The 21597-nt window shown below is 45.4% G+C and overlaps 2 protein-coding genes across 2 annotated transcripts; one reads left to right on the top strand and one right to left on the bottom strand.

Annotated features, from left to right (window-relative positions):
- Window positions 1–823: 823 nt before the first annotated feature.
- Window positions 824–5691, bottom strand: NDUFB8 (NADH:ubiquinone oxidoreductase subunit B8). Its single transcript, XM_004749479.3, has 5 exons — window positions 5531–5691; window positions 5143–5269; window positions 3755–3854; window positions 3187–3342; window positions 824–1009 (listed from the first exon to the last, which is right to left on the bottom strand). Exons 1-5 carry the CDS (start codon window positions 5613–5615, stop codon window positions 917–919), a joined length of 561 nt encoding a protein of 186 aa, XP_004749536.1. The 5' UTR covers window positions 5616–5691; the 3' UTR covers window positions 824–916.
- A 190-nt stretch (window positions 5692–5881) lies between these two features.
- On the top strand, window positions 5882–18742 carry HIF1AN (hypoxia inducible factor 1 subunit alpha inhibitor). Its single transcript, XM_045068437.1, has 9 exons — window positions 5882–5950; window positions 8351–8575; window positions 8857–9107; window positions 12099–12247; window positions 14158–14303; window positions 15120–15226; window positions 15646–15709; window positions 15946–16056; window positions 16884–18742. Exons 1-9 carry the CDS (start codon window positions 5897–5899, stop codon window positions 16926–16928), a joined length of 1152 nt encoding a protein of 383 aa, XP_044924372.1. The 5' UTR covers window positions 5882–5896; the 3' UTR covers window positions 16929–18742.
- The last annotated feature ends 2855 nt before the right edge of the window (window positions 18743–21597 follow it).

The following is a 21597-nucleotide window of genomic DNA, read 5'->3' as shown; positions in this document are numbered from 1 at the left end:
CTGGATGGCTTAGTGGGTTAAAGCCTCTACCTTCCGTTCAGGGTCATGATCCCAGAGTCCTGGGATTGAGCCCAGCATAGGGCTTTCTGTTCAGCAGGGAGCCTGCCTCCTCCTCTCTCTCTCTGCCTGCCTCTCTGCCTACTTGTGATCTGTCAAATAAATTAAAAAATCTTAAAAAAAGTTCCCAAAGGGACAAAGGACAAAAAGAAAATGAGTTGGTTTACTTAGCATTAAGATAAGTCCTCAAAAACAGGAGCAAAAGCCCTGCACAGGTTCAGAATAACTCACTGAACTGTCCTCTAATTCATAAATGTAGGATTCAGGATACATAAATGTAGGATTCAGAAGTGGATTCATGGAAGCCACACTCTTACAACACAAAACAAATTAGAGACTGTCACAGCCCCAGGTTGAGTCCAAAAACAACTATTTATCCTGGAGTATACTTGACACATGTTGAAGTATAATTTTTTAAAAAACTAGCCACTATAAAAAGGTGTTTTTTTTAATTGGAAATTCTTTTTGTTCCAACTTGGGAACTGAGGAACAATTTTCCTTCTTCTTCAACCCTGTAAAAGGGAAAAGGAGCTCCCTTACCACCTGCTGCACAACTTGAACTCTCAAATACCCTCATGGCCCCAGCAAAATTAACAAATTATCAAATTACCATTTTCTTGTGCTTAACTCCCCCCACCTCCTACCTTTCTAATCTCAGAGAGGGTAGGGGTTGGGAATGGACTGCAGACAAAAAAAAAAAAAAAAAAAAAAAGGAAAAGGATGAGGTCCTCATGGTAGTGCTATTCCTGCAGAAATGAGACACAGATACCAAGCACTAAGTTTTATTAGGGATTTCATTAAGGTTAAACCTCTAGAAATGAGGGAGTCAGTTCAGGGGCACAAAGTTGATGAAGCCACCTCAGATCTCATAATGAACCACTGGCTCAGGCTCTTTGGCGGGATCGCCGCCTCGTTCCAGGTACAGATTATTATAAGGATACTGCTTTGGCCCCTAAGGAAAAAACACAGGTCAGCAAGATAGCATACATCCCAGTCAATACCTGGCTACACCCCACTCTGAGTTAACAATCACACATGGCAAATGGGTACAAGGTAGCCTTTGGTCGGACCCAGCTGGGCTGGAACAGCAGGAACTGCACTCCTCTTCCCTAATCAGCCCAAGGCAGAGAGAAAGCCTAGATTGTAAGAGAAATGGTGCCTACACTGTGCGCGTGCGTGAGAGTGTGTGTGTGTGTGAGAGAGAGCGAGAGAGAGAGAAAAGGAGAGAGAAAAGGAGGGAGGGAGGGTAAGTGCTTTCTAAATGAGACGATGCATCCATCCATCCCACTCTCTCCTGGGGTCTAGACAGACTCAATCTCCTTTAAGTCACTCAGCCTCTAATGGTTCCACCACTAAAGTGGCCCAGCAAATGAGGCGTGCAGGAGCAGCGGTGGGGGAAAGCACAGAGGAGACACGGCTGGGACGTGCTTTAGGGGCTGCTGGCTTTACCAACAAACAGCTGTCAGAGAACACAGCTTAAGGGGAGGAGAAAAGGGTGATGTGCTTACAGAACTGAAAAACGGAAGAGCCACACTGTGTTTCTTGCTCTCCTGAAGTGAAGTTAGTGCTCACACCAGCCCTATGTGCACTCTCCAGCCTGGAGCCCCTGGGGCTTGGTAGGAAGGCTCGTGTCAGTGCACACCGACATGCCAGCTACCATCAGGACACTGATTATCTCTGCAGAGGTAGCACTGAGCAGCCAACTGAAAACACAACAGTCTTCCTGCTTTCAGTTCCTTCCAGTACCATCTACCCTGTAGATGACTCCCAGATTAATCATCCTAAAATCCTAACCTTCATCATGTCATTTCTGTTCAAAAATTCAACATAGTTCCGGGGCAGCCTGGGTGGCTCAGTGGGTTAAGCCTCTGCCTTCAGCTCGGGTCACGATCCCAGGGTCCTGGGATTGAGCCCCGCATCGGGCTCCCTGCTCAGCAGGGAGCCTGCTTCCCCCTCTCTCTCTGCCTGCCTCTCTGCCTGCTTGTGATCTATGTCTGTCAAATAAATAAATAAAAATTAAAAAAAAAAAAATTCAACATAGTTCCCTTCTGCCTAGAGGCAGACCCAGTCATCACTGGATCCCCAACCCCCAGCACAATCTGTATCTGATATATAGTTGGTCTTCATAAATATTTGAATGAATGTCTTACTCTGAGTCCAAATCCCTAACTTCACAGTCAAAGCATCCCAACCTAAATGACCAACTCACCTCACAATATTTTTTTTTAACATGGCAATTTCCCCACCTAATTTCCCAGAACATGAAAATTACCTGGGAACTTGTTAAATACTGATGCTAGAACCCCACCATGGAGCTACTGAACCAGGAGTCTGAATTTTTACAGCTCTCCAGGTAACCAATATAACTAGTTATCTAGGAATATTGTATGTCTCTATTCCATTCCAGCTAACTAACTCTCCTTCTCCTTCCTTCATTCTATTTTCTCTTGCTCCAAATGTTCCCTCCAGCTTCTGCCCACCATCCAAATTCTATACATATTTTTAGTATCTAGCATGATCCTTCTTTTCAACAGGACCACATACCCCTTAATACACAGGTTCACTACATACATAAAACTGCCACCACATTCTTGTATCTCCATTCAAATGTTGTTCGTTGTGTCATTTATCTATATCTTCTTGTTATCCAAATCAAACTTCCTTAAACCTAGACAATATATTTTCCACGTCCTTTACGCTCTCCAGGATAAAACTGTCTGTGCTCAGAGTAAACCAACTGCTTCCATACCTTGTAGGACCTAGTGTCCTTCACACCTCCAGCAAAGAATAAGGTTTCAGCTCCAGATTCCTTGACTCTACCTTGAAAGATCACTTGCCAAAATATAATTGGTAAGTAAAGTCCCCAAATGGCAACTGTAGAAGACTAGTTGACTTACACATTCTCATTTCTCATCTAGTCCTAAACTGTTTCTTCTCACTCAGACTGACCCAAGAAGTAGGCATGGAGCAGTGCTCTGAGGCCTGTGCCAGGTCAATGGGTGAGGCCTTCTACAGGCCTTAACAGGAAGCCAAGCGTGGTATTGGCTGGATCCCTACTCCAGAGACTTCATTCCCTCAGGAAACAGCACTAAGTAAACGTACCTACCAGAGCACTTCTCAGATACTCACCACAGGCTGGTAGGTGGAGTAAGTCTCCCCAACCCAAAACATGAACACCATGAAGGCCACGAAGCCGAAGAGGTGCTTACACATGACATTCCAGGAAACAGGCGTGGGGGATGTGTCCACACGGTTCCTGATATACATGTCAAGGTCCCAGTGTATCTGAGGCAGAAAAAGAGTTCAATGTCAAATTCTGCTCTTCCTGCAAAAAGGTGTTCAGAGCCTGATACAAGGTTCAATAAAGGTACTCTACTGCCCCAGGACAATATTCTGCAAATCAAGTGTGAGCTACTCTACTACAGAGGTCTAGGCGCTGGCTTAAGCCGAGGTTCTGCTGACCAAAGACTGCATGGCAGTTCATAATTTTCAAAGTACAGAGCTCTGATTATTTACAGAAGTCTCATTCCGTGAACCACACATGGACCCTCAGACCTCGGATCACCGGATCTTGCTTTCTTAGGCATAAAACCTTAATGTTGCTTAGACGGCAAAATACCATTTAAGCTAAAGAAAGAATCCTCACGAAGATATTAGGGAGAAGGAAGAAAGGTCAAATGAGATATGCATCTCTTACCGGTTCACCCCAGTTCAACCTCAGGTCTGAGTGGTCCCAGTTATACCATGGATCCCTCTCCTGCTGTGAGCGGTCAGGGAGCTTTGGGTAGTCGCCATACCTGAGAGACAGAAAAACTTCTGGAAGGGGCTTTGAGCAGCATCACTCAGGCAATTCAAAGTACCCTCATGTTAAGAGATGAGCAACCAAGTGTCACACAACTGCCTCACCTAAGGACAGAGAAACCCACTTTCAAATTAAGATCTCAATTTATAGTCACTAAGTACAGAACTAATCACAGAAGTCCAACTTGTAAGTCAAAGGTCATGTCAAACTCTCAAACACTGTAACATACATTATAACATACATGCTCTTCTTACCTTCTTTCAACAACAGTCATGCAATGTTATAATGTTAGAGCCGGAAGGGAATTTAGCAATCAATCACTTAGATTCCCTCATTAGACAGAAAATGAAACTGAAGTTTAGTTTGAACCCAAGGTCATCTAGCTAATTGGTATACAAACAAAAGGGGTTCAGATTAGGAAAGCATTCTCTTCATAGCAAATGTGCCCCCCAACCACGGAGTTAACATACATCTCCATGTTTCAAACATCTCATGGGACTTCCTGATAAGCTGAGTTTTCCCCCAACAAATCCAGTTTCAACTTTTATAGACTCCTACCAAGGCTACTATTGTCCACAACAAAGAGACATAGGAAATGATGACAACTAGTCATGTGTCACAGAAAATGATTGGAAAACAAGAAGAAGAATAGGAGCTGCTAAAACCACTACTGAAAGAGTGATGCTAGGAAAGAAAACGAGGGTGACCGTAATCACTTCAGATAATTAATTGCAAGGATGTTATGTAAGGGGGGGATGGGTAACATCAACTGGAGTAGGGAAGTTGGCTGTTTAATCTGCTTGACAGTTACTTCAACTCCACAGCCCTAACAGCAAAGAAATTTTTTTTTTTAAAAGAAAGATATATACACGAACACAGAGTATCCTATCTACAAATAAGGCTCTCAAGACTGGAGTCCAGCTCCAGCGTGATCACGTGCCTGGATGACAGCACCTGAGCCCAGCAGATGCTCAATCTAAATGAAACCTCGCACTCTGGTTGAAGCCAAGGAAAGTTCCTGCTATTCAGGGGTCCTCAAGGGAGCTATTAAAATCTCGGCTTCCTCATTTGAGGAAACAGCCTGAGCCAAGGAGAAAATTGAAGTCCTCTAGGCTGCAGCTGCTCACCCATCACCTCCCACCTCCCTCCACTGAGAAAGGCATTCACACCATTGACTCTGAGGGGTCACGAGAAGGTTCAGGGAAAACAGTCAGAGTCGAGCCACCCAACCCAGCTGGCCATGTCACATCACTACCCAGCTGCAAGCAAACTTTGCATCTCACCCCATGCCATCATCAGGGTATGGTTCGTAGTCTTCTACCCGCATATTATATTTCTTGGCGGCAGCGGCCCGTTCTTCCGGGGTTTTGGGATAGGGTCCCGGGAGCATGTCCTTCGTAATGTGCGAAGCTAGAGAGCAGAAAAGGGCGGGTCAGGAAAGACCCTGTCCTTCCTGCCGCCCCGAAGGCTTCAAGCTGCGGTGGCTGCGGCGGCCCGGGCTTCAAAGGACCAGTAAGATCCTTGACCCCCTTTTCTGGGTATACTAACACCATCCACCTCCGCCCCGTCGCCGGACATGGCCACCGCAGTACCCGCAATACCCAATGCCCAACTCTCGACACACCAAACCTCAGGCATCCCTGCATTCAAGCCTCGCCCGTTCTCACGGACCTGTCCGTGCACCCAAGGGCACCACGGTCCGGGTAGCCCTTTGCAGCCATCGGACTCCCAGGACCCGCGCCCTGGCCGTCGCCATCTTCACCTTCCTCTCAGTTGACCCTGCACATGCGCATAGGCCTAAGCACGGCGGCTGAGCCGGGCCAAACGCTACGAGGGAAGCCGAGAGCGAAGGAAGGTCTTTGGGCTCCCATAAGGGCGGGGCTTAAGTCGCTTTGGGAAGCCGCAGGGAACAGGAGAGGCTGGATAGAGGCAGAGAGGGAAAGTGGAAAGGAGAGAAAATCAAACAGGTGACTACTTTGACATTTCATATTGTTTTATCCCTTTCTCCGTCAGCTGACTTAGATACTTCCAAGGATAATGGGGACACAGAACGGGAGCATCTCAGGTGGACAGCTAACTTACCTCCCGCAGGTGCAGTACAAATCAAACCAGCCTGTCTTACTTTCTTTGACTGCTTGTCTGTTTCCTCTCTTTCACTGGCAGTTCCTCCTTTCATCCCCAAACGTGATCATTCTTCAAATTCAGCCCCTGGTCTTTCTTGCTCTTGTTTTGCAAATTGGTTGATCTCCTTCACGTAGAGGAATGATGCAACACACCAATCGCCCCAAATTCTCTTCTCAGTTTTACTCCATATTTATATTTGAATATCCCAGTTACCTCAACTCAACAAATGTAAAATCAATCCTAGCACCTAAAGCAGCTCTTCCCAGACTGGCTAAAGCCTCAGATTGGCGAGGACTTGTAAAGATTTCAAGCTGGACCACAGTTAACAAAACTAGCTTAAAGAAGAGTGGGGTATATTATCAGGTTTACATATGAATCTATTTTCATTTTTACATAAAGAGCGTTTGCATAATTTACACAATATAAATGTACACATATTTCCAGCGACTTTTAGGGTGATGACTGTTTTGGTGCAGAATCTATTATTACAGACATTCTCAAATATATATTAGACCAATAAAAATTATGTATACTACTTGGCATATAAATTTGGAGGAAGGGATGCCTGGGTGGCTCAGTGAGTTAAGCTGCTGCCTTCAGCTCCTGTCATGATCCCAGGATCCTGGGATCAAGCCCCACATCGGGCTCCTTGCTCAGTGGGAAGTTGGCTTCTCTCTCTGCCTCTCCCTGCCCCTCTGCCTGCATTTGCTCTCTCTCTCTCTCTGACAAATAAATAAATAAATAAGTAAAATCTTAAAAAACAAGCAAACAAAAAAACCCCAAGTTATCTCCAAGATCTTTAAAAAAAATAAATAAATTTGGAGGAAGACTACCTCACAACAACTTGCCCTCTTGTAAATGAACATCACTAGTTCATGTTAAAAATAATTGTACAATATCTGCATTCGATCAATAGCAAGCCCTGATCTAATTTGGATTAAGAAACAGTGTTGGCCTAATTTACTTACTATTATCAAGATAGAATTCACATACCATAAAAATCATCACTTTAAAGTTTACAATAAGGTGATTTTTAGCATATTTACAAAGTTGTGTAATTATCTCCACTAATTCTAAATAGTTTTCACTACCCCTGAAAGAACCCCCGTCCCTATTAGTGTATTTCCCTTACCCCTAGACCCTGGCAATCACTAATCTACTGTCTGTATGGATTTGCCCATTCTGGACATTTCATATAAACAGTTTCATACGATATGTAACCTTTTGTGTCCGACTTACTTATCTTAGCATAATATTTTTAAGGTTTGTCCGTGTTGTAGCATGTGTCAGTTTTCATTCCTTTGTATGACGAAATAATATTCTATTATATTGACATACAACTTTCTGTTCATACACTCATCAGTTGATGGACATTAGTTATTTCTAGTTTGGGGCTATCATAAATAATGTTGCTGTGAACATTCTTACACAACTTTTTGTGTGGATGTATGTTTTCAATTCTCTTCAGTATATTGCTAACAGTAGAATAGCTGGATCAAGAAACAAAGAGAGAAAGAAAAAAGAGGGAGGAAGGGAGGAAGAAAAAAAGAGAAAGGAAAGGAAAGATAGAGAAAGAAAAGAAAAAAGGAAGAAGAGGAAGAATTGCTGGATCATAGGATAACTCTATGTTTAACTTTCTGCAGAACTATAAAACTTTTTCAAAGAAGCTGCACCATTTTACATTCCCACCAGCAGCATACGAGCTTTCCAGTTTTTCTGCATTCTCGTGACTGTGAGTGGTATCTCATTGTGGTTTTGATTTGCATTACCTTGATGACTAAAGATGTTGAACCTCTTTTCAAATGTGCTTATTGACCATGGTATCTTCTTTGGAGAATTGTCTACTCAAGTCTTTCATCTGAATTGGTTTGGTTTTCTGTTGTTTAGTTGTAAGAATTCTTTATATAATCTAGATACAAGTCACTTATCAGCTATATACTTTGTAAATATTTTCTCCCATTCTAAGGATTAAATTTTTTGTCTAGGCCTTCAGAGCAACCTTTCCCCAACATCCATCAGTCTGACAATTGCTTTTCCTTTTGATTTCTTAGGCAGGTCAAGAGTTTGCTTCTCTCCCCATCCACGACTGTACAGTTTAATGCCCCGCTAAACTGGCCTCCTTTCTCTGCTTCTTGTGTAGACCTGAGCATACTGACGCAGCAATAATACTTGGTGTATTGGTTAACCAGGTGATCAGTGGGTCTAACCTCTGCGCCCCAGGACTTCACAGGCCGAGCTTAGGGTGTAAAGCTGTAGGTCACCATGAGGAGGCGCTCCCCCACGTCCCGGTTCCGCGTTCTTTGTGTCTCTGGACCACTCTCGCGCGCGTGCATCTCTATGGTTTCCGTTGTGTTTTGTCCGGAATAGGAGGAGTTTCCGGTTCCGGTGGGGGCGGCTGTAGCGACGGAGATGGCGGCGGCGGCGACGGCGGCGGAGGCTGTGGCCTCCGGCTCTGGAGAACCCCGAGAAGAGGCCGAAGCTCCGGGCCTCGCCTGGGATGAGTCCCAGCTGCGTAGTTATAGCTTTCCGACTCGGCCCATCCCCCGTCTGAGTCAGAGCGACCCCCGGGCGGAGGAGCTTATCGAGAATGAGGTAGGAGGCGGGGCCCGGTCTGAAGGGGAGGGGGAAGGGTCCAGGTTGAGAGGAGAGGTCAAAGGCGAATGAGGATACAAGTGGGGGACTGTCAGGGCTGTGGACTAGGGCCTAAGGGAGAGTGGAGAGGGAGACGAGGAGAAATGGAACTTAAAGGAGTTTGTGCTTGTTCACAAGAGAAAGTATTCAGAAGTAGGGAAGTGGTTGGAGTCATGGGACAAGAATCCACCGGCTTCTTGGGATGACTTCATTTGTTTTTTTCACTTGTTGTTTTCATTTAGGAGCCTGTGGTGCTGACAGACACAAATCTTGTGTATCCTGCTCTGAAATGGGACCTCGAATACCTGCAGGAGAACATTGGCAACGGAGACTTCTCTGTGTACAGTGCCAGCACCCACAAGTTCTTGTACTATGATGAGAAGAAGATGGCCAATTTCCAGAACTTTAAGCCCAGGTCCAACAGGGAGGAAATGAAATTTCACGAGTTTGTTGAGAAACTGCAGGATATACAGCAGCAAGGAGGGGAAGAGAGGTAAGTCCCCAGATTGTGGCATCCCATTGAATCTAGGGCATCCTTTTTCCTGTCTTGTAATTGTTTGAGCATATGGAGGAGTTGGGTGAGCTCCCTAGTTTGAGAGATGAGAGAATGATTAGACTTGAATTGTCACTCTGTCATTCTTTGTTGTCTTCACAAAGTGACAGTCACAGCTGCCTAGAAGGGTTAAGTAGGTGAGTAATATGAGAGACGTTGTCTGGGTGAAAACGACAATGAAGCTGAAAGCATGTGCCATGTTCGGAGTGAGAAGTCGTTACTTGATTCTTGTTTCCAGTTAGGAGTGCGGTCCCTGGGTTGCCAGATACTTTCATTTTCAAGAGAAGCCAGAAATTAGGATTTTGTTTTTTTTTAAGATTTTATTTATTTATTTGACAGACAGGGATCACAAGTAGGTGGGGAGACAGAGAGAGAGGAGGAAGCATGCTCTCCGCAGAGCAGAGAGCCTGATTTGGGGCTCGATCCCAGAACCCTGGGATCATGACCTGAGCCGAAGGCAGAGACTTTAATCCACTGAGCCACCCAAGAGCCCCAGAAATTGGGATTTTTATTTAAAATTTTTTTTAACCTCGACAGCTAACTCAAATTTTTAAAAAAGCTGTGGGGTGCCAAACAAAACCAGCTGTCATTGGATTTAGCCTGAGATTGCCAGTTTGTACCCCGTGTCCTAAAATATTGGGCTGGCTGGGGACAATGAAAGCTAAAAAATTTTTATAGATTGTTGTGATTCTTGGCTGAAGGGTGTCAGGGTCCCCTAGATGAGGGAGATCAGATTCGGTTGATAACAGAGTTGCACATTATACTAGAGATGGCAAACACAAGACGCACTCAGAAGTGATTCTTTTTCTGTGCTTTCATCTTTATATGCGAGGCCAGCCTCCTCGGTAGGTCCCAGACAGCATTCAGTTCCACACTGTAACATTGCTTCTGGGGAATTGCTTTCACTGAGTACTTTATGGTGAATGACCATCTCCATCTCACACTTGGTGCCCAGCCCTGGGCTTCTTTTAGTCTCCTGCCTCAGTTCTTTTCCTGACTCTGTTAGCAGCCTATGGCTGCATGAATGGATTTGAAATATCTTTTTTTGTGTTTTTATGTCTTTCTGACACTTAGCCGTTATCATAGTGCTAGAACTTTGACCAAAAAGAGTTTCCAGGGTTACAGCTGTGATTGATCAGTTCTTTATGTCTTACAAAGACTAGTATAAGTCATCTTCTGCTTAAGTTTCCTCAAATTGAACATAGCATGTACATGTGTATGTGCACACATCCACACATCCCCAGGGTTGCGAGATAGGGGTCAATTTAAATGGTGCTGGTGGAGTGTAATTCCATTGCATGAACATTTGTACTGGAAGGAGCATGAGATGAGACACCTGAGTCCTGGTTCCTCAGTCGCTTCAAGTTTCTTACCTCCTATAGGGAGAGCAGTTTGCCTTACTAAGTACAAGTTATGAGTGTAGTTTTTATGAGTGATTCAAGGAAAATGTTTTCCTATGCACGAGTTTTGCCTGACCAGCTTACCTTACCACCAACCAATTCCACTTTGGAATTGTTAGGATTCAAGGAGTTCTATAATTTCTCTTTGAGCTCTTTTGACCATTTACTGTTCTGATGTAATAGGAGTTGTTTGGATTCATGTTTGGTGAGTGTTCTGCCTCTTTTAAAGTTACTTGACAAAATTTTTGTATGATATATTTTATAATTTCTAAAGAAAGGTTGTATTTGAGTCTTGAGGATTCTTTGTCCCCCAAAAGGTAGCTAGTGTTTACAACTTACCAAGATTTCTAGTTAATATTGCCTTAAACATCCTGATTCTAGGCACTGAGATACTTTTGAGCCATTTGAGGTAACATTCTCGGGACTAGAACAGGACTGCTTTTGTTTTTTGTCTTCATGTTTGCCCTTTTATTATGTCCCTTATGGGACTTGAGCACGTGTCTGGGTTTTCACATCCCTTAGGTAATTTCTGATGTTCCTCCGTGATTGGGTCTACAGAAAGCCTGATGAGTCTTTCAGCTGTGGAAGGTGGCTGAATTAGTTAAGATAAACTAGGTTTCAGGCCAGAGGCAGTGACTTGAAACAATGAAGGTTTATAACAACAACAACAGTCGTGCTACATGTCCATCCATGTCCATCGAACGTCACATGGAGGCTCTACTCTTATGTCATCTTCCTTATTTTGGGACCCAGGAGCTACCATCTGAAACCTTGCAGTTGATTAGCAGAGGGAGAGAGATATGGTAGCAGTGAGTACTGCTTCTTCAAATTACAGTTTGGCAGCAACATAAGTCATATTTGTGGACATATCATTGGTTAAAGCAAGTTGAATAAGGAAGTTTGGCTTCAAGGGGATATAGGAGAATTAACTCTCCCACAGGGAGGGAACTAGATCTTGGTGAACAGTAATACAATCTATCATAAAGGCCATTGAGGACCAAAGGGGATGTCTGAGGCTCTGAGAGTTTCTAGAGAAAGGCTGAATAATCATTTTAGACTCTGAATAGGTGTTGAGGAATCTGAAATTGTATGAAAGTTCCATGTGTATGTACATTTTTATGGAAACATTCCTTGGATTCTTTGATTTATGCTGTGACCCAGAAAAGGTTAAGAATAATTTCTTTTAGGGGCACCTGCCTGGCTCAGTTGGTAGAGCATGCAACTCTTGATCTTGGTCTAGATCTTGATCAAGATCTTGATCTACATCTTCAGACCTCACATTTGGTATAGAGTTTATGTTTAAAAAAAGGGGGGGGGATCTTTTCTTTAAAATAGCAAGTTTGGTGTTGAACAGAGCTCATAGGACGGGCAAGAATTCAGTTCTGTGAGAATCTGTCTTGGTTGACACTTGCATGGCTGCAGCTGGTCTCTGTGGGAGGTGCTGGTGTGGATTTGGATTTCCAGATGTGGGGAGGCCATGCCAAGGGACTGTGTATGTGCACTAATGGGATTTTATTCTCTGGAAACATAGGTTGTATCTGCAGCAAACGCTCAATGACACTGTGGGCAGGAAGATCGTCATGGACTTCTTGGGTTTTAACTGGAACTGGATTAATAAGCAACAGGGAAAGCGTGGCTGGGGACAACTGACATCCAACCTACTGCTCATTGGCATGGAAGGTAAGAAATCTTTCAGAAAGCAGCATAACTTGGAGTCATTCAAACCTGATTTCCAAGCTTGTCTTCACTCGTTTGCTTTATGACTCTGAACAAGTCATCTCACTTTTTAAAATCTCAGTCTCCTCTTCTGTGAAAGGAATAGCTTATAAATCACTATGAAGATTAAAGAGATAATGTATGTAAAATGATTAGGCTAGTTTCCCGCACTTTGAAAAGAAAATTAGTTCTCTTTTCCCTTCCTCAGTTGCCGCATGAGCGTGTATACTCAGATATGAGGGGTCTTCCTGAAAAACTGTCCTTATCTATTGGATCTGCTTGTATTCAGAAGATTTTTTATTCCAGTCGAAGAGGAAAGCTTACTTTTTCAGTATAAATTGAACCTTATCTTTTGAATGTTAATATATTTATGGAGTTAAATTCAAAAGGTATAAATAGGTGTGTAATGATAAATCTCTCTTCCACTCCTCTATTTCCCAGCCTCCCGCTAACTCTCCTTGGAGGTACCACATGTTAGTTGCTTGTGTATACTGCTAGAGGATTTTATGTATACACAAGCAAATATGTGAGTATGTTCATTCTTTTTCTAATAGAATGAGAGGAGAGGCCTTTGAACTCCAGTTCAAAGGAATAAGAGGCTTCCAGTACAAAAGAAGTAGAGCTGCTTACTGGCCAGGGTCGTTGTCTTATTCTTGGTTTTATTTCTGGCACTAGCCCAGGCCAAGGCCTGTAATAGGTACCTAGTAAATGGTGAATAAATTGGATTAAACAAGGAAGCAGAGTAGTTATTTGTTGTCATTCACCACTGGGTTCTGAAGTCTCTCCTTTGTTCTTTCTTCAGTTTTGGATCCTTTGCTGCCAGTATTCATAAAGATTTCTAGCAGTGCAGCTTATGGATTGCACCTCCAACCTGTCCCTTTGAAACCAGCTCTTCATTAACCTGCCAGGAGCTAGTTCTGACCTACTTAGCTCTAAGTTTTTCTTTTGCCTTCCTGTCCTTTGGTAGCGTGCACTGAAGCGGATCCCTCAGGTAGAGATGAGAGAGCAGATCTCCTCTGAGGATGCACATGGACTCCGCATTTACGAAAGCGGCTGTCTTGGCACACTCAGGCAGGCCAGGGAATGTTTTCTGAACTCCGTGCTCTGCACAGGGCACTCAGCTCTCAGGGATTGTACAAAGGATAAACAACAGATAAGGTCCCAGTTACAAAGAGTAGATGGAGCAAATACACACTAGTGCAGAACCAATTCAAGTTGGCATTTAAAATAATTCGCCTTACTCAAATTATACATCAGGAATCTGATATGCTCTCCTCATGCCCCCACGACAATTAACAGCCTCCGTGTTGCTCTAAGAAGTATTGCATCCCACAGATGTGTTGAAGTGAGAACAAAGGTTGAGAATCTTTGAGCTCCAGAAGAGCTACTCAAAGCAAGTACTTATTCATACAACTTCAAGTGACTGATTAACTCCATCAAAGACGGTTACACATGCATTGTTGATACCAGTCACTTCAGTTGTTTGTTACTCCTGTTTTATTTGCCCTTTGATTCGTGCCATAGTCAAGACGCATACAAGTATGCATGGTGTATTACTTTGCCAGACTTGTGAATATCATCTCGATGTGCTACTGCTTCCAGTAAGGGCAGAAGCATCATTTATGAAAGTTTGCTTTACTCCAATTGATGGTGAACCCTTAGCTAGCGATGGTTTCTGAACAACTTATTGCCCACTGAAAGTTTAACAATTTGCTGAGAGTTGTAATTGCAGTCGCCCCAGTTGTGCTTTAAGTTTTAATTAGAAACCCTTAGCTGAGAGGGCAGGCTGGGTTTCTCTCCAGCATTGGGCCTTGTGTTCTAGCCTCTGCAGTCAAGCCACCGCTCTGAATAAGAAAATGTCTTTCCTCCTACAGGAAATGTGACACCTGCTCACTATGATGAGCAGCAGAACTTCTTTGCTCAGATAAAAGGCTACAAGCGATGCATTTTATTCCCTCCGGATCAGTTTGAGTGCCTGTACCCATATCCTGTTCATCACCCATGTGACAGACAGAGCCAGGTGAGCTTGTGTGGTCTGAGGAGGGTGTAGCACTCCTTTGGGATCCAAGGTTGGCATGTCTTTCCCCTTCTTTGTGGATAAACTCAGGATAATTTCACAGTGTAGCTCACGTATTCCAGGCCCTTGTGGTGGTTCTCTTTAGATGTGCATAAGGATAAACAGTTCTGTCGAGGTAATTCTGGAGGGCAGACCATCACTGATGCTGTTGGACTCTGGTCACTCTGTTTGAATGTGTATGTCTCCATTGGGTTTAATAATTGCTTTCTGTTGTCATGGATGCTGCTACTTTTTGATAAGGAGAAGGGTGAACAGAATTGTCATATGTCATTTACTGTCTTTCCTGGATCTAAAAGAAGTATGTGGTTGACTTTATGGCCAACCAGGGAGGGCCTCTGCTTTCTTGAGAGAACTGCCTAGCCACTTCATGTAGAAGTTTTTGCTGACAGGAATATGTGTGTGGGAGAAAGTTTCAGAAGATTTGGCTGAAGGGTGCATCCTCATTTCTCATGTCTGCAGGCCATGACTAGGTTTTCTGACCTGTGAGCTGTGATGATTGGCTTCTGACCTCAGGAGTACTGAGGCCCAGTATTCTTTAACACTTAATCCTCAAGCCTGGCTTGTCTTATACCGCTCTCTGAGAGAGTGTATATGTTTAATGTGTGTGGTATCTTCTGCCGGATGTAAATTCTAAACACATCTTTTATTCTTAAAGCCATCTTTTTAAAGAATCACTACCAAACTAGCACATCGCAGTTTATATTAATAAAGATTTGGCAATTGACTGATTTTTTTTTTTCTTTCTCTTGAACCTCTCAGGTGGACTTTGACAATCCTGACTACGAGAGGTTCCCCAATTTCCAGAACGTGGTTGGTTATGAAACAGTGGTTGGCCCTGGTGATGTTCTTTACATCCCAATGTACTGGTGAGGAGGGGGTTAGGACTGGGGGCTTTTTGGGAGCTTTCTTTCCCATTCCCCGGAAAACTGTATTTGTGTCCCTTTCAAGTTGTGGCAGGATTGGTTTTATGTGATCTACAGAAAGGACAGCATATCCAGATGTGACCATACTGAACATGGGAGAAATGACAACACAGTCTGTAGGACAAGATGACAATTCCTCAGGTCCAAAGAGATCCCAGAGGTTTGAGGCTGAAGAAACTGTTCTTGGCTCTTCTGTAGTTGGAGACTGAGCTGAACACCCACTGCCTCTGGTCCCAGGGTGTTTGGCAGGATGAATGTAAAGATAATGTGCTTGTCATTTGCTGTAGCCGGACTTTACCTAGTTTTCTCTCTCTCTCTAAGCAATATTGGTGGCAAACAGGAGCATGTTTATTTTCTTGCAGGTGGCATCACATAGAGTCATTACTAAATGGGGGGATTACCATCACTGTGAACTTCTGGTATAAGGTGAATATGGGTTTTTTTTTTTCCTCCCTAGATGGGATTGGGGTGAGGTAGGTGTAATAATTTGGGGGCAGGGTGGGGAGGTTGGCTTTCTCTGAAAGTGATTCCCAGGTCTTTGGAGAGATGAAGAGGGGTGGGATTGAACTGAGTTTCTTAGAAGGGGTAAAGGTGCTAGAACGGTGGGTTACACTGAAGCCTGCTGCTAAAGGCATTTTCCTGAGCTGCTGCTTCCTTTGCAGGGGGCCCCCACCCCTAAGAGAATTGAATATCCTCTCAAAGCCCATCAGAAAGTGGCCATAATGAGAAACATTGAGAAGATGCTTGGAGAGGCCTTGGGGAACCCACAAGAGGTATGTGGCTACCCCAAGGTGGCACTCCTGTGGCCCAGTGGGCAGAGTGACCAGGGAAAGTCAGGATTGATGTCACATTCTCCATAGCTCTGTTTCAGTATCCAGTGTCCTTTCTCTCCATAGAGGTTATGGGCGTGTTCAGAAAATCTTTGTTTTCTGGTGAGAGTTGGGCTTGACTGGTGGATCAATTATAATCTGTTCCATGCTAGTGGTAATGTTCCCCATGGGGCTTGTGTGCCAGCTGGGGACCCCTGGGGGGATTCTTCTGGAATGGGAAGTGAGCGGTAAAGCATCTCCTCACGCTCTCCCAGCTGTGCCAAGGCTGCTCTAGGTAATGTTGAGACCTGCTTCCCACACAGGTGTGCCAGTGGCCCACTGGGGACCCAAGGGAGGTATTTGTAATGCTCTTGCCTTCTTCCCATGGATAGCCTCAGCATCCAGAGGACCTGTGGGATTGGAAAGTGGCACCAGCCCCAATTGCGGGTGACCATTTCAGGATACAGAGGCATTTAACCTTCTTAAAGCTCATTTAAGAAACATGCAGGCACTCTTGGGTTTGGGGGGATTATTGGCTCCTCTGACCTTATGTCAGTTTGGTGCTATTTATAGGGTATTGTGAGAGAGAAGGTAACATACAAGAGGGACCCAGATGAGAATGTCATGTCCTGGAATATTTTCCAGGAAGAGAGTAGGTTAGTGTGTTTATAGGATTGAACAAAAGCCTTGTCCCTGCCCTTGGTGGACATAGAATGCTTCCAGACACACCACGTCTGGCTCCAGGGCCAGGGGACAGACAGTTCTGACTGGCTCCTCATGTCTCTTCACAGGTGGGGCCCTTGTTGAACACAATGATCAAGGGTCGATACAACTAGCCTGCCAGGAGTCGAGGCCTCCTGCCAGGTGACTGCTAGCCCGTCCACACCGCTTCATTGATGAGGACAGGAGACTCCAAGCGCTAGTATTGCACGCTGCACTTAATGGACTGGACTCCTGCCATGGCCCTGGAGGCAGGTGTTTGGGGCAAGGCAGGGTGGTTGGCGCTCCACTCCCATTTGGAGGGACTTCTTGCCCTTGCCTCTGTGCCCCAGCATCTTCCCTCTCTGCCCCCACTAAGGCCTGCATTCAGTGTGTGGAGTCCCAGCTTCTGGTTGTCATCACGTCTATGTGCGTCAGTCTGTCACCCTTGGGATGTGTGTGCGTGTGTGTGCATGCACACGCGCGTGTGTATCTGTTCCTTGCTTTCTCCTTCTGAGTCAGGATGCCACTGCTGGCTCTTGGGCCTGTCTCCTGCAGCCTCAGTGCCTCAGCCTGAGAGAGAGGAGATGGTCTCGGATGCCCACTATGTCTGGGCTGCGGGGCCAGAGCACTCCTGACCACCAGGTCAATCTGCCTCCTTCCAGTTTTCACAGTCAGGCTCTAGGCTGGGTGGGAATGGTTACTGGGACTCTTCATGGGAAGAGTGAGAGGGGGACTTGACTCTGAGAGCCTAGATAGCCTTCCTATCAGAGTTCCAACTTGGACCTTTCAGCTCAAGCCATACATAAAAAAAAAACCCTCAGGACATGAGAGCCAAGGATTATACCTAAGTTCCAAATTGCAGACACATACAGCTTCTCTCTTAACAGCACCAGCTCCGGCTCCCTGTGCTGAATACCAGGGGAGTTCTCTTAGTAGTGGCTTCTCTAGGTTCTAGGGGTATGAGCCTCTGTGTGGATGTGTGTGTGATATGTGTGCACACACACACGTACATCTGTGTCCGTGTCCACACTGGCCTGCCTCTTGGCTTACTGAGTTTCTCCACTGCTTAACCTTGTCCAGTGGGACACACAGTGTAAGCCCCAGGGAAGTACTGCCTGACCTAGCCTAAAGCTTTTAAACTCAGTTTTAGCCATTGGACGCTGGTCAGGTCTCACTGCAACCTACCTGAGGCTGAGTGGTGAGAGCCTCCAGGTCCTGTGACCCTCCCTGCCCAGGCCACGTCCTCCACTCCTGCGGAGCTTCCTGGCCAAGTAAATGAAATGGGGTCAAACCTAGGCAGCCAGCTTGCCACCTGTCATCCACCTCAGGGCAAGGACAAAAATATAACCTTGCCTCTTAAAGCCAGCACCTCTGCCAGACCCCTCAGTAATGTTCCACAAACACCCTTGAAAGTCAGGGCAGCTGATGATGGAGCACAGAAGTGGAATTTCTTTTTCTGTTCATTGTTACTTGTGGGAACCCCTCTTAGGGCTGCAGCTTGGAGCTGGGTACTGCACAACCCAGAGGGCCATCGGTCACATGATTCAGTGGAACTGGTGCCGCTGGAATTGGGCAGTATGGTGGCCCTGTAGTCCTGTGTCTTCTCACCTCTACTCCCATCTCCATGCCACTTCTCTCTGGAAGGAAAGAGGAGTTGGAAAACTCTGGGTTTTTTTGTTTGTTTGTTTTGTTTTATTTTTTGCCAAAGGTTTACTGTCAGCTTCTGAGCTGTGGCTCTAACCCCCAAAGCTCAGTTTACAGTTACAGTTACAGCGCACTGATGGACTGAGAGGATGTATGTGTGTGCATGTGTGCACCTGTTTGGGTATTGGGATAAGGGTGTTTATTTTTAGTACCCCATCCTGGGGTTCTCTGATGCAGCGTGGGTGTGCAAACACGGTACCTTCTCAAGTGTAGTTCTTTCAAATATAGCCAATGCTGGAAAATATGATTGCAGTGATCTCCATCCCTCCATCTCTTGGGAAAGAGGAGTGCAGCAAAGAAAACAAGGCAGACAGGATAAACTTCAGCCCAAGCAAACTTTGAAAGATAGCAGATTATTTTTGTTCTCTTTAGGAGGTCTGCTGTGCCCCTGCAGCCTTCAGAGATGTGGGCGATGTGCAGCAGGGAGGCATGTGGCCCTCCGTTGCTCCTGGCTGGTGCTGGGCTGGCACAGATCTGACCTAAGGCAACTGGGTGTGGGGGGAGGGTCCTTTACAGGATTGGTGCTGACCCTTGGGTAATACAGTAGTGACCCTGATTATTAGATACTCAGTTTCTGCCTAGTGCTCTCATTTTTGTTCCTCACTATCCTGCAAGGTAGGTATTTCCATTTCACAGCTAAAGAAACGGGCTCAGAGGGGTTTCAGTGATGAGTGGCAATCAGGATTTGAACCTACTATTAATTTGACTACGGAGTCCCTGCTGCTCCTTTTCCACCATACACTTGTTTCTCCTGCCTTGCTGCCTATCTTGTCCTACAGGCTGTCCTCAGATCTCACCACACTGGGCATTGCCCAAGAGGGTGCACAGGCTACAGCTTAGGGTAAAAGCTCTTTTGGGCTCCAGCTAAAGACCTCTTGTGAAAACTGTCAGGAAGCCTTGTTCTGAGTTAAGACTGCTGGAAGTAGTTGTGGGGAAACTGAGTTCTAGATCCCAGTGCATTATTTGTCCTTTAATGGGTACCATAACTTCTCCCAGCTTGCTTTTGTACCTTTAAGATTGAAGATCCAGTTCTAGATAATAACTAAGAACATCGATTGATGTTCTGCTGCCTCCCTTTCCCCCAAGGAAGAGAGCTAGTCTCCTCCCTTCCCTTAGGGCTAAGTAAGGGCTTTTTAAGCTCAGATTCTACTTGCAGCTAAGGAAACATATCTGCTCTGTTGCTTACTCCTCTGCTGACCAGCAGTGTGCAGGCCACACTCCAAGGGAAGGTGGGGCTTTGGACCTGAAAGGAGGTCAGCCATATTATAGGCTCCCGTTTTTACATCAGCAGGTATATAGGAAACTGTTCTTTTGTGAAGTCAAATATTTGTTGGGGAGTTGGAGTTCAGGGGAGGAAGGAAGGGCTGTTCTGGGCATCAGTTGAGCAGATGCCCAGGATGCCTGGGGGAGACCAGCTTCCCCTACAAATCAGAGCTCTAAATTACAAGGTTTTTACCAACGCGAACAGTTGGGGGAAGTCGTCTGCTCTCATTTGCGTAATGGTTTCTGTCACTGGTGATTAGACACAGGATGAAGGAAAAGAAATTTGACAATTAGGAATGAGCGATCATTAATCTGAATCTGTTAGGAGACAGAGAAGGGAAGGATCCTTATCAGTGGGCCAGTCCGGTGTGGGGAGACCTCCTTCTGCCCCCACCAGAGACTCTCAAGCCACATACCCTTCCGTTGTTCCCACATGTGGGCTGAGCTGATGTTTCTTTACAAAGCCTGGGTAGGCCCATTCCCCAACCTGAGGTAGATACGGGTGGGTGGGTATAGGAGTGGGACATCAGAGAGAGAGAGAGATGGGTGTCAAATGCAAGTGACAGGGCAAAGAATACCAATGGAAAAGTTTTGACGCATTTGCTGTTCGTGGAAAAGTTCTTTTAATCAACACTCCAGGTACCCAGCCTGTGACAAGTGTCTGTTACATTCCAACACTGCAGGATGTAGAGAAATCCCGGTTTTTATCCTCTAGGTTCTTCTTAGTTGAAGAGGAACCACACAAAATAGAGGTTGTGAAGCCATGAATCTTGAACCTTGTGAGGACAAGATGAGAGATTGTTGAGAGGAGGAAGATCAGTAGAGAGCAAGCTCTGCCCCCAGGATCCTCTGAGTTCCTGGGCTCTCCTGGGAGGGACTCTTCCTTCCAGGCCTCCCAGCATGCTGGTTTTCCCGAGTCATTGCAGCTGCAGTGCAGGAGCTAAGGGGCACTGACGACCCCATCTGGGCATGTGAACAGGTGATGAGAAAACTTCAAGTGGGCTGAGTCTTAAGGTGTAGAGAGTCCCAACTTGGATTTTCCTGGGTCCCTGTTGCACATTATTATTCATTCTTCTGTCTTCACACTTCAAGGACTATATTAATTTGCACTAGTTGGTGGTATTTGTTCCTCAGTTTCGTGACTTGTGTGTGGTAGGTTCCTTAGGGTATCAGAACGTGAACTTCCCAGAGATAGGACTGTGTTTCTCCCATGGTAAACTCCCTACCTCTGAGGCTTCTACCCTTTCAGATCGGGTGCGGAGTTTAGTAGGGTGACAGGGAATAGCCCTCAGTGACTAGTTTTACCCAAACAGGTTGGATGCTGGGTTGCATCTGGAAGTGGCTTCTTGGGGTTCCAGAAGCTCTGACCTTTCAGCCCTGCTTTCCTCGTCCTCTGAAACCTGCAGTGCTTGTCCTCCGGTCCATGCCAACTTCTGATGTCCTCTCAAGCTCCTTGCATTGAAGAGCTATTCCATCTTCCTTTTTCAGGGCTCCCCCTGTTTCTCGCTCTCCCACTCAACTTCCTTCTGTCGAGTCTCTCTCAGGCAAGTGCCTTTTCCCTAAACGATTGAGCTTTCTTCAGAAGCCCCATGGCTGCAGGTGTTTGGATAGACTTTCTCTAGGATCTCTCCCCCTAGAGCATCTTTGCGTTATCGTCCTTTTTCGACCTGTGATTAGTCCATTTATTCTGTGTCTGCTCTGCCCTCTTAGTGTTCCTTTGTTAATTCTGTGCAGCCTGCTTTGCTTTTCTAACTCTGGTGGCCCTTCTGCAAGTCTTCAGCCGTCTCTGTTTAATCATCATCGGTCTTAGGATCCTCAGTGGAGCCAAGCTGAGTG

This window comes from Mustela putorius, unplaced genomic scaffold (genome assembly GCF_011764305.1).
Source record: "Mustela putorius furo isolate JIRA1106 unplaced genomic scaffold, ASM1176430v1.1 tig00003909_pilon_pilon_pilon, whole genome shotgun sequence".
Taxonomy (NCBI): domain Eukaryota; kingdom Metazoa; phylum Chordata; class Mammalia; order Carnivora; family Mustelidae; genus Mustela; species Mustela putorius.
The sequence above is the reverse complement of the archived record's forward strand: the minus strand, read 5'-3'. Positions and strand labels throughout refer to the sequence as shown.